At 31.9% G+C, this 12,859-nt stretch overlaps 1 protein-coding gene across 5 annotated transcripts in view; it reads left to right on the top strand.

Annotated features, from left to right (window-relative positions):
• Positions 1–12,859, top strand: part of LOC135135703 (ras-specific guanine nucleotide-releasing factor RalGPS2) — a 33,994-nt gene that overhangs the window by 18,469 nt on the left and 2,666 nt on the right. For 3 of the 5 annotated variants that reach the window (XM_064064845.1, XM_064064847.1, XM_064064846.1), the window contains 9 exons: positions 1,467–1,558; positions 1,620–1,789; positions 7,081–7,345; positions 7,430–7,593; positions 7,649–7,791; positions 7,843–8,068; positions 8,119–8,325; positions 8,457–8,525; positions 8,896–9,090. In XM_064064845.1, coding sequence (XP_063920915.1) covers positions 1,484–1,558; positions 1,620–1,789; positions 7,081–7,345; positions 7,430–7,593; positions 7,649–7,791; positions 7,843–8,068; positions 8,119–8,325; positions 8,457–8,525; positions 8,896–9,090 — 1,514 coding nt within the window. In that variant the 5' untranslated portion in view covers positions 1,467–1,483. The remainder of the gene's footprint in view (positions 1–1,466; positions 1,559–1,619; positions 1,790–7,080; positions 7,346–7,429; positions 7,594–7,648; positions 7,792–7,842; positions 8,069–8,118; positions 8,326–8,456; positions 8,526–8,895; positions 9,091–12,859) is intronic. The other 2 variants (XM_064064849.1, XM_064064848.1) reach the window with 2 other exon arrangements.

Here is a 12,859-nt window from a genome sequence, read left to right as displayed (position 1 = left end):
ACCATCTCAACCGCAATGAGAGAAAGTGAGACAAAAATAGTAACGTTTGGGAAGTATTATTTGCTACGGTTTTACAAGACTATGGAGTTCTTATAACAAATGGACTGCAGTGCCAATGTTCCTATATATATTTCTTAAAAATAAGTGTAATTTTATAAAAACCGACTGAAAACATTAATCATATCGTTAGTACGATTTAATGATGTAGAAACGTTATCGACTACCAACCATTATAGACCATAATTGTATTTAAAATCAAAAAACATAAAACATTACATTCTCACATCAGAAAATAATTGCATGACCTAATAACATACATATTTACTACATAGTTTGAAAAACTGTGATTGCTTTATGCGAAAATACTTGGAAAATATATTGGAAGATCATAAACATGTTACAAAACAATAAAAAAAGCAATTAATTCACTTCCATCGCCCTCTTTTTCAAATAGAATAGTTTAACTATTTTAATTCTATTCGGTGTTGTTTTTTCTGAACCTTAAATTGATATAATTAAGTCGATATTTTCCTATGCAATGAACATACAACGAAAAATAATAGGAGTAATTAAAAGTGTAATCTGTAATTGAAACGTGGTAACTTCATTACGCTTTCTTACTATTGACTGATGAGTTTAATGATGTGCATAATGTCCTTTAATTTGTGTTATCATTGGACAAGGTACGTAGCATAATTTTGTGGTTCATTTTTTTTTTTTTGTTAACACTTTAATTACTACCTAATAAATTACACTTGATTGTGACATAATATTTGAAAAATTTTGACAATAAAAGTTGGCCTGAAGTTTACCAAAAAGTTGATTATGCCAAGTATCAATTGTTAAATTTCTTCATGTTATTTAGTTAAAATATTAACGACAATTTATAAGATATTTAGTTGTTTATTGTTTACAATTTCTTCGAATGTTTCCCATTTCATATTAGCCTACTGGTGTTATCCCATTTTTCACGAACAACGTGCACTTTTCATCAATCAATTAACAGTATTTTCGCATAAATCAATTTGCACTCTGTTTTTCATGTTATACGGTAAATATGTTATTAGGTCATGCAATTACGTTGTGATGTGAAAATTCAACGTTTGATACTTTTGGATTTTAAATACAACCAGCTTTATTCCCTTGGATTAGCCAGTCCTTCTTATCAAAAATAGATTGTCAGGAAGAGCCGTATTCGCCTTCAGAATTGGCATCACTATTAGCTATTGTAACGAAAGCAGCCGAATGTTTTACGTTAATTCTGTGCAACCTCCTAAGTTTAGTTTTTTCGAACATAACCGGTACCTGCTTTCTGTAGATTATTTAAATTATGCAATATTAAATTGATGTCTTTCCTGCAATGAGGACGGTTTCAAACGTCAACGCTCTGATTATTCCAACGCGCTTTCTACAAGCTGCAATTAATATTTCATTGCGTTTAAAAATTTTTTTCGGAAATGTTGCAGAACACAAGAACCATGACATGAAAATGATGCGATACTCTGAAATACCGAGGGATATTTCAGGTGACAGTCTTTCAGCACTCAAATTAACAGAGGTAACTTCATGAATGTTAAATCACTCTTTTGTTTTTCTTCATTGTTTAAATTTGTTTTCAGAATAGGAAACAAGAAAGTTACAAATCGTCAGATGTCGATCGTGATACAATTTCCATCTCTTCATCCAGCAGCCATGACAAATTCGCGTTGGAAACTACAAGAATTAGAAAAATTTCCACTCCAGCTGTCTCCAGTGGTCCCGGACCCCCCTTCTCGTATTACAGTTACGGGTAAGTAGGTAAAACAGTTGCTTCTTTTATTGGTTTTGTACCATGTGTATAATCTTCCAGTAATTAAGTCTACATACATCTACATAAATTTCTTGTATCTACGAGAAGCTGTGTTAAATCAATTGCTATGCTTAATAACACCCTACTAATGCTAATGTTAATTGAATGTATATATGCACAGAACTTTCCGGAAGACTATAAAAAATCATATTGTTTATAGAGTAATATTTCAAAAAATTAATTTATAATAAAATTTGAACACACCAATAAATTAAAATCTAAGTCGTGAGTGGGTAATCTGATGACATCAGCTTTAATTTGTGACTTGTTAACAACTCGAACTTTAATTTCACAAAAATGTATTTATCTTTGTTATATTTCATTTTGATGATGACACAAAAGTGAGAAAAATTTATCGGTCGTAACTTGTAAAAGACAGTAACCTCAGGAGCAAAGTTTATCAGTCGTAATGATAAACAAACAAGTCAAAGTAATGACGAATATTAATAAACAGCCATATGTTAAAGTTAACTAACTACACATTCTTGTAAAAATTGGTCTAAAGTTGCTTAGATAGAATTTTACTCGTCCCTGAAGTACAATCAATTTAACAAGTCCAATTATGATCCTGCGAATTGTATTTTTTTATAATAACCTCTATAAGGTAAAACAAAGGTAGGCGTAGATTATTTAATTATAGGTAAACGAGCATGCTACCCGGATGTTTCAAGCGAGATTTTCTGATTAAAATTTTGTGATGACGTCATTAGCTTTTTAGTAGGAATAAATATGTCAGTATTAACAGTAATGTGCTACTGGACGAACGAAAATCCGATAAGACGGTTTTGATTTAATCAGTAAAACGAATTGCCACATTCATTAATTTGTTTGAGACATCCTGGATAAAATGTTCCAAAAATAACAGTAGATAGGGAAAATGAAATTTACATAACAGACGTCGGGAATACAGGAAATTAGCCATTCACCAAATGTCCAATACTTTCCAAGCTTACGTTCGGAAATTAAAAATGAAACAAAACAAAAATATTTCAATTATTGGACACTGATAATTTTAAAAATCACGTGCATACCTAGACGTTTATGTATACTTAATACTAAGTATTTGAAAATGCATATTACAACAAAGTTATTAAGTTCTGTATATTCCACAAACTGTACTCTACCACATTTAAGAAATAAAAGCATTATACATCAATATTTATTTGTTCTTTAAAAAACCACAGTGAAGACTCACCTTCGCCTGTAATTTTTATCACATTGATTGGAAGGTGGGTGTATTGTGTTCAACGGATCGAACTACTGTAAATTTCCCGGGTTCCATTTAAAAGATTTAAATTTTTAACAGAGATCACTTTACACAGAACACATTTTCAGAATAACATTCTACTGGTGACTGTGTGACCTAAAATTCATTTAATCGTTTAAATAATTGCTAACTCCTCAAAAAAAATATGGTTCAGTCTCTGGACGAACAAGATCATAATGGAATAATGTATTTAATTCAATGTTAAGTAGTAAAAGATTGAAACAGAATTTTAAGAGAGAAATAGAGTGCCTTTACATAATTTCATCAAGAAATCTGTCACTCACTAGCCATACATGAAGAGTAAATAATTCTGATAAAAATGTTAAAAATTGATGTGTTTTTCGAAAAATTATGAAATGGCGTATCATACACCACAAGTACAGAAATAAGTTATTTTATAAAATTTAAATAGTATTTATTTAGCATGCAAAATTTTGAGATGACTTCGAATTGTTAGTGGAATTAACACGAACTCTTGTCAGCATTTTACAATCTACACGATATTCCTCATTTCCATTTCAAATTTCACATAGTATAAGTAGATAATCTCATAGAAATAAAGTTGGTTATACTTTATACAAAACAGCCATGGATTTTTGAAGGTTTGTCTTCGATCCTTGCATTTTCGACTCAAACTTTCAAATTGACACTAATCTGACAAGACGAAAATTCTATGAAAGACAAATCGTCAAATATCCATGGCTGTTTTGGATTGTGTTTTTTATTGCCCTGTCAATGTGTTGGAATTTATTTGTTGATTGTTGGCTCTCAAAATTTACACTTATCAGCAACGTATATATCTAGTTTTGCGCATATGTTTTTTCAGTGAACAGCAATATCAAATCTACAACTTACCTACGAGATGTTGCAATAAATACATAAATAATTTATGAAAAACAATAGTTATTGCCTAATAAGTAATAAGAGATACCTTTTGTTGCTCTGTCATTAACTTTTGGGTTTTAATGGCTTCTAGCCTTAAAATTTCTCTCTCTATTTGCAGTCGGACTTCTATTTCCTTTGCTCATTGAGTTTAATTTAAAGAATAACTATGAATGCAATAATAATTTTGATCAAACTCAATCTCACCTTCAAGTCAAGTGAGTTGACTTTGAGTGGAGGATGAGTTAAACTTAAGTGACGACTAATGAATCTCACCCTTGGTGTTGTAAAATTTCTTTAAATAAGTGCATTTACTTCGCAAACCTTACTGTTGCAGTTTTGTTATTGTTTAATTCGAAATGTCATGGTAAAAACCCAGGATGAAGTGGTAATTCTCGGATGTAACCACAACAGAAGATATTTATTTTTAAATTCCATTATCAAGTGTATACAAACGAGCGGTCAAAAAACCCTTTAGTTAGTACGCGTAAACAACAAATATTGTTTGAACTGGCAATAGAATTAACTAATTTTGAGAAATTTTTCTTGTATTGCTCTTGCCAAACCCAAATGCGTGACACTGTTATTTTGAAGTGGTCAAGAAAGTTTGATGGGTTTTTTTTATCACTCGTTATGTTTTCTTGGTTATTTCTATCCATGTTATATACTTGTCAGTTATATTCGAAATAAACTTTGGCAGGTACAGACGAAGCTTAGATAATTGTTCCAAATAAAATCATCCAAAAAAAAAAAACGTACCTGAGAAAGTATATTTCAGCTCGGTATATCATGTATATGGTTTGATCGGATCATACTGTGTGGTTTTTAAATTTCTGGTCTAGTTGGTCATGATGCGTACGTTATTGAAACGGCTGACGTAAGCGCAATGGCCAACTAGAGCAAATTTAAAAAATCACCCGGTATTTAATATTTTCATACAGATATAACTATATCTAAACACAAGCCGTTGTGAATAAATAATCATTTTGCGAAAATTTGCAAGTACGCTAGTTGATTTTTTTTTTTACAAAAATCTGGATTCATAGGGTAAAAACTCAACACGAATTCATAAACTACTAAATCGAGGAGTATGTTATGTCAAAAAATTTATATAACATTTTCTACTGTAAAAGTTCGAGATGACATCATATGGTGGGGATGATCAGACAAATTTTGGATAGCGATATATTCCTAATATACATACCTACAAAATTTGCTTGGTATCCGGTAATTAGAAGATTATCTAATTAAAATCAACACAGACGCGGACAGACGGCAGACAGACACACGGAAACGAGAGAAATCATAAAAGTAGCGAGTCGTACGACTTGATTACAAACGATACATCGTTAGCTTACGCTTGAAGACATATTTAACAAAAATTATTTTTCTACTTAGATATTTTAGAGTATTATAAACATGCCAAGTACAATATGACATAAAGAAAATTGGCTTACTTTAAAACAGTGGAATAAAGTGAACTTTACTTTTCCTTGCAGAGTGTCATTCGTGTAGACTAAACAAACTGTAAAATCAACAAAAAAATTAAACAGGCATTTTGGGGTGTCCCAGACGACTGTAGTCTCAAAAAATGTGTAGAAGCGACTTCAGACATCGTAAAATGTAAAAATATAAAATGTAATGAAGAATCTCGTGTAGGTAGTAAAACGTCAACCAAAATTTATCTCATCGTCCCCATTAAAAATTTGATAACGTCATTTCAAAAGTTTGCTAAGTAAATTCTACTTCTAATATGCAAAATACTATACTATTCATAGCTGTGCTTTATTACTTTACCTTCTTTTATGCTTATGAAATTTTACCTAAGGTTATTATTTTTTCCAAACCTAATAAACTATTAAACAGAATTCTCTTCAAGAACTTGATGACGTCGTCTCAAAAGTTTGTTAATTACATATCGACTGAAATGTTTAGTGTGACAGGTTCTTATACGTACACTGTAAAAAAAAAATTGGTCGAAGATTATTTCGAGAGAACGTCCCTCACCCATAAAATCCAGCTGTTTCGAAAAACTGAAAAATTTAATTTTGCGAATTTTATTTTTATGTAATGTTCAAGTAAAGGTAAAGAAGCGTTTGTTTCAAGTGGGTTTTTTCATTACAAAACTTTGTGATGACGTCATCAACATTTTTGCAAGTAATAATAATAAAAGTACTGTATTCCCAAATTTTCAAAAAAATGGAGTGAATCGTTTTTAATCTTGATTGAATCAATAAAATAAGGCACCAAATTGATCACGCCTGCTATATGTGTAGTAGCAGAGGTGGGACTGAACTGAAAAGCATTTATAAGTACTCGTAATTTAAGACAAATATCGATATCGCTTGTCGAGACTGTACACGTGAGAATGAAACAGAAAAACTAAACGACATTTCCTACGAATTGCAATAACCAGATCAAATTGTTCAGACTTTTTTATTGCTTCGACTTCCGCTGTTCACATTGGTTAATTATAACTTGTCTAGGTCTAGGGGAGGCAAAGATGTCTCTAGAGGAATTAGAATTGTTTATTAAATTAAAATGGTTTACTTAGTTTTCCTGAAATTCTATATGCAGAGCAGGTACTGTTGTTATTACTAATTACACTTGACATATTATTATCAAGATTGATATATTTGCCCCCCCCCCTGAAAATTTTATGACGTCACCACAAAATTGTACTTGAAGTATGACAACATAGCATAGGAGTACCCGTAATTTAATAATTTACTACTATTTTTAATTTAATATATCTAAACAAAAAAAAAATGCAGAACCAAATTTAATAATAATAATAATGATTTATTTACCCAACAGAAAATCCACTTATAGGGTAAAACAATAAACAAATTTTATACTTTGTATAAAAAACTGCATTTGTTTGGATTGCCCTCTACGGATGGGGGAAATTCAATCTAAATGATTTTAGATCAAACGTTTTTGGTAACAGTAAAAAATGATTGTCTTCCCTTTTTACATTGTCGGTGTGTGTCAAATTTTTCTGAATTTTGGAATAAAAAAAAATTAAAAAGTTAATATATGTTCATTACAAAGAAATCGTCTGACTAATGGACGATTTCAGTTCCCTTGCATCTGTACCTGCCCATATCAAAACTCAAAGTTTGCCCAACAATGCCTCGTCGCAAGCCAGAACCAAAAACTACAGCTGTGCTATTTTCGACATACTCAGGATTTCACCGGAAGATTTTGCCAGTCAGTTGACGTTGCTTGATTTGCCTGTTTTCCTCAACATCCAACCAGATGAATTGACCAGCTGCGCATGGAATAAGAAAAACAAGTTGACCGTGGCGCCTAACGTTGTGGCTTTCACGAGACGGTTTAATCATGTAAGTGCATAGCACCTGCTACTCATTTAAATCTTATTATGATACAGCAGTTTAATGAGCATTTTTTTTTATTTCGTAAACCAGGTGAGCTTCTGGTCTGTGCAAGAAGTGCTGAGTGGAACGACTCCAAAACAAAGAGCGGAAATATTGTCGTACTTTATTAGAATAGCAAAAAAGTTATACGAATTGAATAATTTTCACTCGCTGTTTGCAATAATTTCAGCCTTACAAAGTGCCTCCATTTATAGGTTTGCGCGTTATCTCGAGATTAGCGGAAGTAGTAAAAGATGTGTTTACTTTTAGGTTGTCGAAGACGTGGACTTGTTTATCTAAAAAAGATAAACAGACTTTCGACAAGTTGGCTGAAGTATTTTCTGATGCAGACAACTGGTCGAATCTCAGGCGTCACATTGAAAGCTTGAAGCTTCCATGTATACCATATTTGGGTAAACTTATTCCTTAGGATTAATTCACGTTTAATGAACCACTTGTTGCAGGTCTTTATTTGACTGATCTTGTTTACATTGACATGGCTCATCCTCACTCTGGTGGCTTAGAATCTCAACAAAGAACATTAAAAATGAACAATATTTTACGTGTGATATCCAATTATCAGCACTCGGATTACTCAAATCTGTGTGTTATTCCTCATATTCAAGATTATTTAAATTCTATTAGATATATTGAAGAATTACAAAAATTTGTCGAAGATGATCAATACAAGTAAATCTTAAAATTCTAAAAGTTCTCTGTGCTAGTTGATTTGTTTTTAGACTTTCACTCAGATTGGAGCCACCATCACCTGCTCCAAGCTCATCAAGTTGTAGTTCCAAAGAGTCTGTAGTCGCTGATGCTGCAGCCATTGCTTCTTTGAATCTTTCTCCAGCTAAAGCTTCTAGCGGATCTTTGCGACTACACGCCGTCACTTCAGGGAGTAAATTCATACCAGGACATCGGAAGTGTCGGAGCCTAGGAACAAAGTGAGTTTTGAGTTCGCCAGTCATTTTTTGACACACGGTTTTGGGTTTTGTGCTCCTAATATCCTTTACCCAGTACTACAACAAACATCCAGTTTGACAAATTTAACGATACAAAAACGTACTTTCTCTAGATTTCGTAGTACAAGTCTCCCCCGTAATTTCCACAAAGCAGGGTACCCCTCTGTGGTACTACCCTGGGGGTAAGTGCTTGTAATGTAAGAGCCTTGCTTGAAAAACAAGTAGGTATTGCATGTGGAAGAATTAAATGATTGGTCGCTCGGGTGCTTTGGTCGGAAGAATGTGGAATATTGCTTTGTTGGACAAAACAATATATGTAATCGTGGGAAGATTTGCTTAGTATTTATTGTTATTCTCATTGTAAAAATCCGTAGTAATTTCACGTGGTGTTTGGTAAAGAATGTCGATGTGTGTGAGCACTGAAATATTTAATGAGTAACACCAAAATGTAATCTGTATTTGTTAATTACGATAGTATCCCAAAAATGTAGATAATAGAAAAAAAAATTAATGAATTAATAATCAATTAATCAATTTAACATGTGCCTACAGCATTTTTGGTAAACCTCATCAGGTTGGCAATTTTGATCCCAAAGAACTACCGAAGACTTTGCATTTGTTAGATGATTCCGAATTAGAAGAATCCCGAAATTTTCGTTCCCCTCACGTCGAATTATCATCACCTTCAACTGATCTACCACTACAAGCATCACAAAGTACGGCAGAAAACTCAACGCTGCTTACGAGGTGTGTTTTATTATTAAAAGTCGTATTTAGATCATTAATATGCGGTGTTGGTGTTCTGTGATCATGGATTAGCGTAAAATGTTTTACTTGTTCGTCGTTGAATTATATCTCTAAATTATTATATTGTGTTCGTAAAGTGTGGAAATAATATTCTGGAACTTCAAAGTTTTTTAGTTGATGACGTGACAAGATTTTTTAGTGGATCTTTGTCTTTCGAAAATATATATTACCAAAATTATAGGACTAAATCGTTCCTAAAAACATCGGATAACTGAATTATTTCCAAGCGGGTTGTCCTAAAAAAGAAGGGTCCAGTTATTTTTATCCTGGACAAATCCATACACATTGACTTTGTGTGAATGTTAGATTAGCTTCGTTATTTGAAAAGCGATTATTTTATTTTTCCTGTGTGTACATTGCAATGGAAAACATTACTGGTGACAGTTTCAATCTTTTTATGCTTCCGGTTTAGCCGGAAATATGATCAAGTTAATTTTTCTACATTAAATACTTTTTACAGGGTGTCTTTTTTATTTTTAAAGGTGAACCGGAAATGACACCAACTTCGTTGTTTTAAATCTCAGTATATTTTTTGTAAATAGAAATGTTGCTTTTTTTACTAGAAAATAATAATCAAAAAGAACCATTATTCTAAAATCAATAATTAATAGTTATTTAATAAAATAAGTCAAAATCTATCTTTTGAATTCAAATCTCGTTGCTTGAAAAATAAGCGTTTGATCGGTCAATTCAATATTTGCAAGAAAAAAGATTGTTCGTATTTTTGGAACTATAATGCGTCAAAACAATAATATTGTGAAGTTCTCGAAAATCTCAATAACGGAGTTTATTTTCGTATGTTCGTGTTGTATGTTAAATACAACGAGAGCTTGAACCGCATTTACCAGAAGTTCAGTGAGTTATACCCGTACAAGAAAATTTGTATCGGAGATATTTGAAACAAATTATTGATAATTTGAAAAATAGGGGTCAGTTTAAACTGAAAAGAGAAGATTCGCATTTATCATTGAAGATCACCAAATTTTGGTATTTGGTGCAGTATTAAACGTATTTTGAAGAAAAATGGTCGGCATCCGTTTAAATATGGAAAGCATCTACATCTTGAAGTAGGTGATTTTACCAGACGTCAAGAATTTGCAGAGTGGCTACTAATAAGCCAAGAAGTACAATTATTTTTTGAAAACAATTTGGAGCGACGAACCTTCGTTCTCTAATAAAAACATTTTCAATGGACACAATACTCACTACTGGTCTACTGAAAATTTGCAATTGTTCAAACCAAGGGGAAACCAAAGAGATTGGAAGTTTAACATATGGGTTGGCATAGTAAGTAATACCATAATTGGACCATGTTTTGATACTAACCTCAATGACGAATAATATTTACGTATTCTGCGGCAAATGAAAAAAGATTATTTAGATAAATGACCTTTGAATGACGTCCAAAACTCGTATTTTCGCCAGGATGAAGCATACCTCACAACGTGAGAAACGTGGATGTATTTTTTTTATAACTGAAATGTTGGATGGGAAAATAAGATGGCCTCCAAGATCGCCTGATTTGAACCTCCATTGATTATTTCCTTTGGGATTTCAAAAAAGATAATGTTTACTGATGAATGGAGAGACAAAGATGTCTTGAAACATCGCGTCAGAGCGCTTTGCACAACACTAAATCCAATACTTGTATTCTTGTTGTATTAAATTTAATTCTTAGTCTGTTCTGTTGTTTTAAACAACGTTTACATAAAAAAAACATTTGGAATATTCAAAAGTTAAATTATCGTGTTGAAGTGGTCTGTGTTTTAATTAATGATCGTTTTTGTCGACCAAAAAAAAAAAATTAATTAAATGTAATGAAGCTGTGCCAATGAAAACAAAAAAAATATTAATTTTTCATCAATTTTACTGAATAACTTGTTTGTTATTAATTTTGAAATATTGGCTGCTTTTGATTTGTTGTGGTTAAAAATATACTTGTGTTCCATTTAAAATTATAAAGTTATTTCATTTACCATCAAATAGACCTTCTTGTACAATACAAATTTGTCCAAAGAACAAAGGACAGGACCTATCTTCAAGAATAAAAGACTTACAGGGGTTGTATCAAATAAGAAAGTTGTATGTTTTGTCATTTTTCAAGGATTTAAGTGCCATAAAAATTTAAAATAATAATAATAATTAATACAAAGTCACGATATATTTAAACACAGTGATAATTTTAATTTAGGTTCAAAATTCCCTCCATTGGCAGATTGATAACGATTAAAACATTAAAATGTCGCAGAACTTGTAGAATAATTTAGCGCATCTCTTAGTTTTCCACTACCCCTGCATAAAAAATGGAGCTATGATAATAATAAGTCGGGCTAAGGAGTAACAATGATCCCTCGTGGACCATTCCATATTGCCGAAAATATCTCATCGAAATAGTTGCAGGCATGTAACCTAAATTGCCGCGGATCTCCATCTTGTTGGAACCAGATGTCTTGAGCTGGCGTTAGAGAATTAATTGTTATGAAAACATAGTCACAATAGTCTGAATAATTTAATTCTCTAATAAATGGCCCAATTATTCAATTACCAACAATACCAGCCCAATCATTAATTTTTGGGGAGCGCTTTTAAAAAACTTGTCTCCAATGGAGCTTGTCTCTGTGTTTATTTACCGTACCGTTGTGAGAAAACCGAAAATACTATTCTATACAAAAACTTAAAATTTTTCATATTCACCTCCGGTTTAAAAATGATGTGAACGGACTTAACTTTAATTTCTTCCGCGGTAAGTGATTCAGTGTCATGTTCTCGATAAATCCTTACTATAAATTTTAATATTGCTTCATATCGCAAAGTTGTTATACATATCGTAAGACGTACCAATGTCGGGATATTTTTTATATACCCGCACATTATCAGAATCTCGGTTTATTCTGATTCACTCGTGATGATCACAACATGTAAACGTGTATTGATTTTATGTTAATGGAATAATTTATTTTTTCTATTAAAATTCTCCGAACACGACCCGTGATATCAGATAATTTCTTTTTTAATCTGCATTCAAAAATGAAAAAAGGAGTCGAAGGTTATTTCGACAGAACCTCCCTTTGATCGCAAAATCAGATTTTATAATTTGTATATAATATTAAAGAATTAGAAAAGAATATCCTACGTGTAAGTTTCAAACAAGTTTTTCGTTTACAAAATTTTGTGAGATGACGTCATAAGCATTTTGCAAGGACACGTATATCAGTTTGGGTAGGTGCAGTGTAATATTAATATAATAACAGTATTGTATTTGCAGGAAAGTGCGGTGACTCGTTCCTGCTTTAATTAATAAACTAAATTGACTCACTTTTGTTGACTCAGACTGTATAAGCAATTCAAAAAAATATGAATGCACTGATAAATCACAAGTACAGTTTGACCTCGATAATCCGAATTAATTGGGGAAAAGGTGTGTTCCGATTAGCGATTTGTTCGGATCAGCGAATTTCCCAAAAATCTGAAAACAAACTTCAAGAAATAAACCTCAATTTTATTGAACAGAAATAAAGTATTCTTAAGCAACAATAGATAATTGATACATTCGAAAAACATATTATTTCGTGATAACACGCTATATTTTTGGAATCAACACGTCCGGATTTATATTCCCGAATTTTTTCAGAATTTTTAGACGACTTTTTCAAAAATGAAATTTTCCATTATACAGGGTGTTATTGAAAGGTACGTACAACAAAATGGA

The sequence above is a fragment of the Zophobas morio genome, unplaced genomic scaffold (assembly GCF_036711695.1).
Source record: "Zophobas morio isolate AGI-343-1 ecotype UQ-CSIRO unplaced genomic scaffold, CSIRO_AGI_Zmor_V1 ptg000024l, whole genome shotgun sequence".
Lineage (NCBI taxonomy): Eukaryota > Metazoa > Arthropoda > Insecta > Coleoptera > Tenebrionidae > Zophobas > Zophobas morio.
This window is presented reverse-complemented; position numbering and strand designations above follow the sequence as displayed.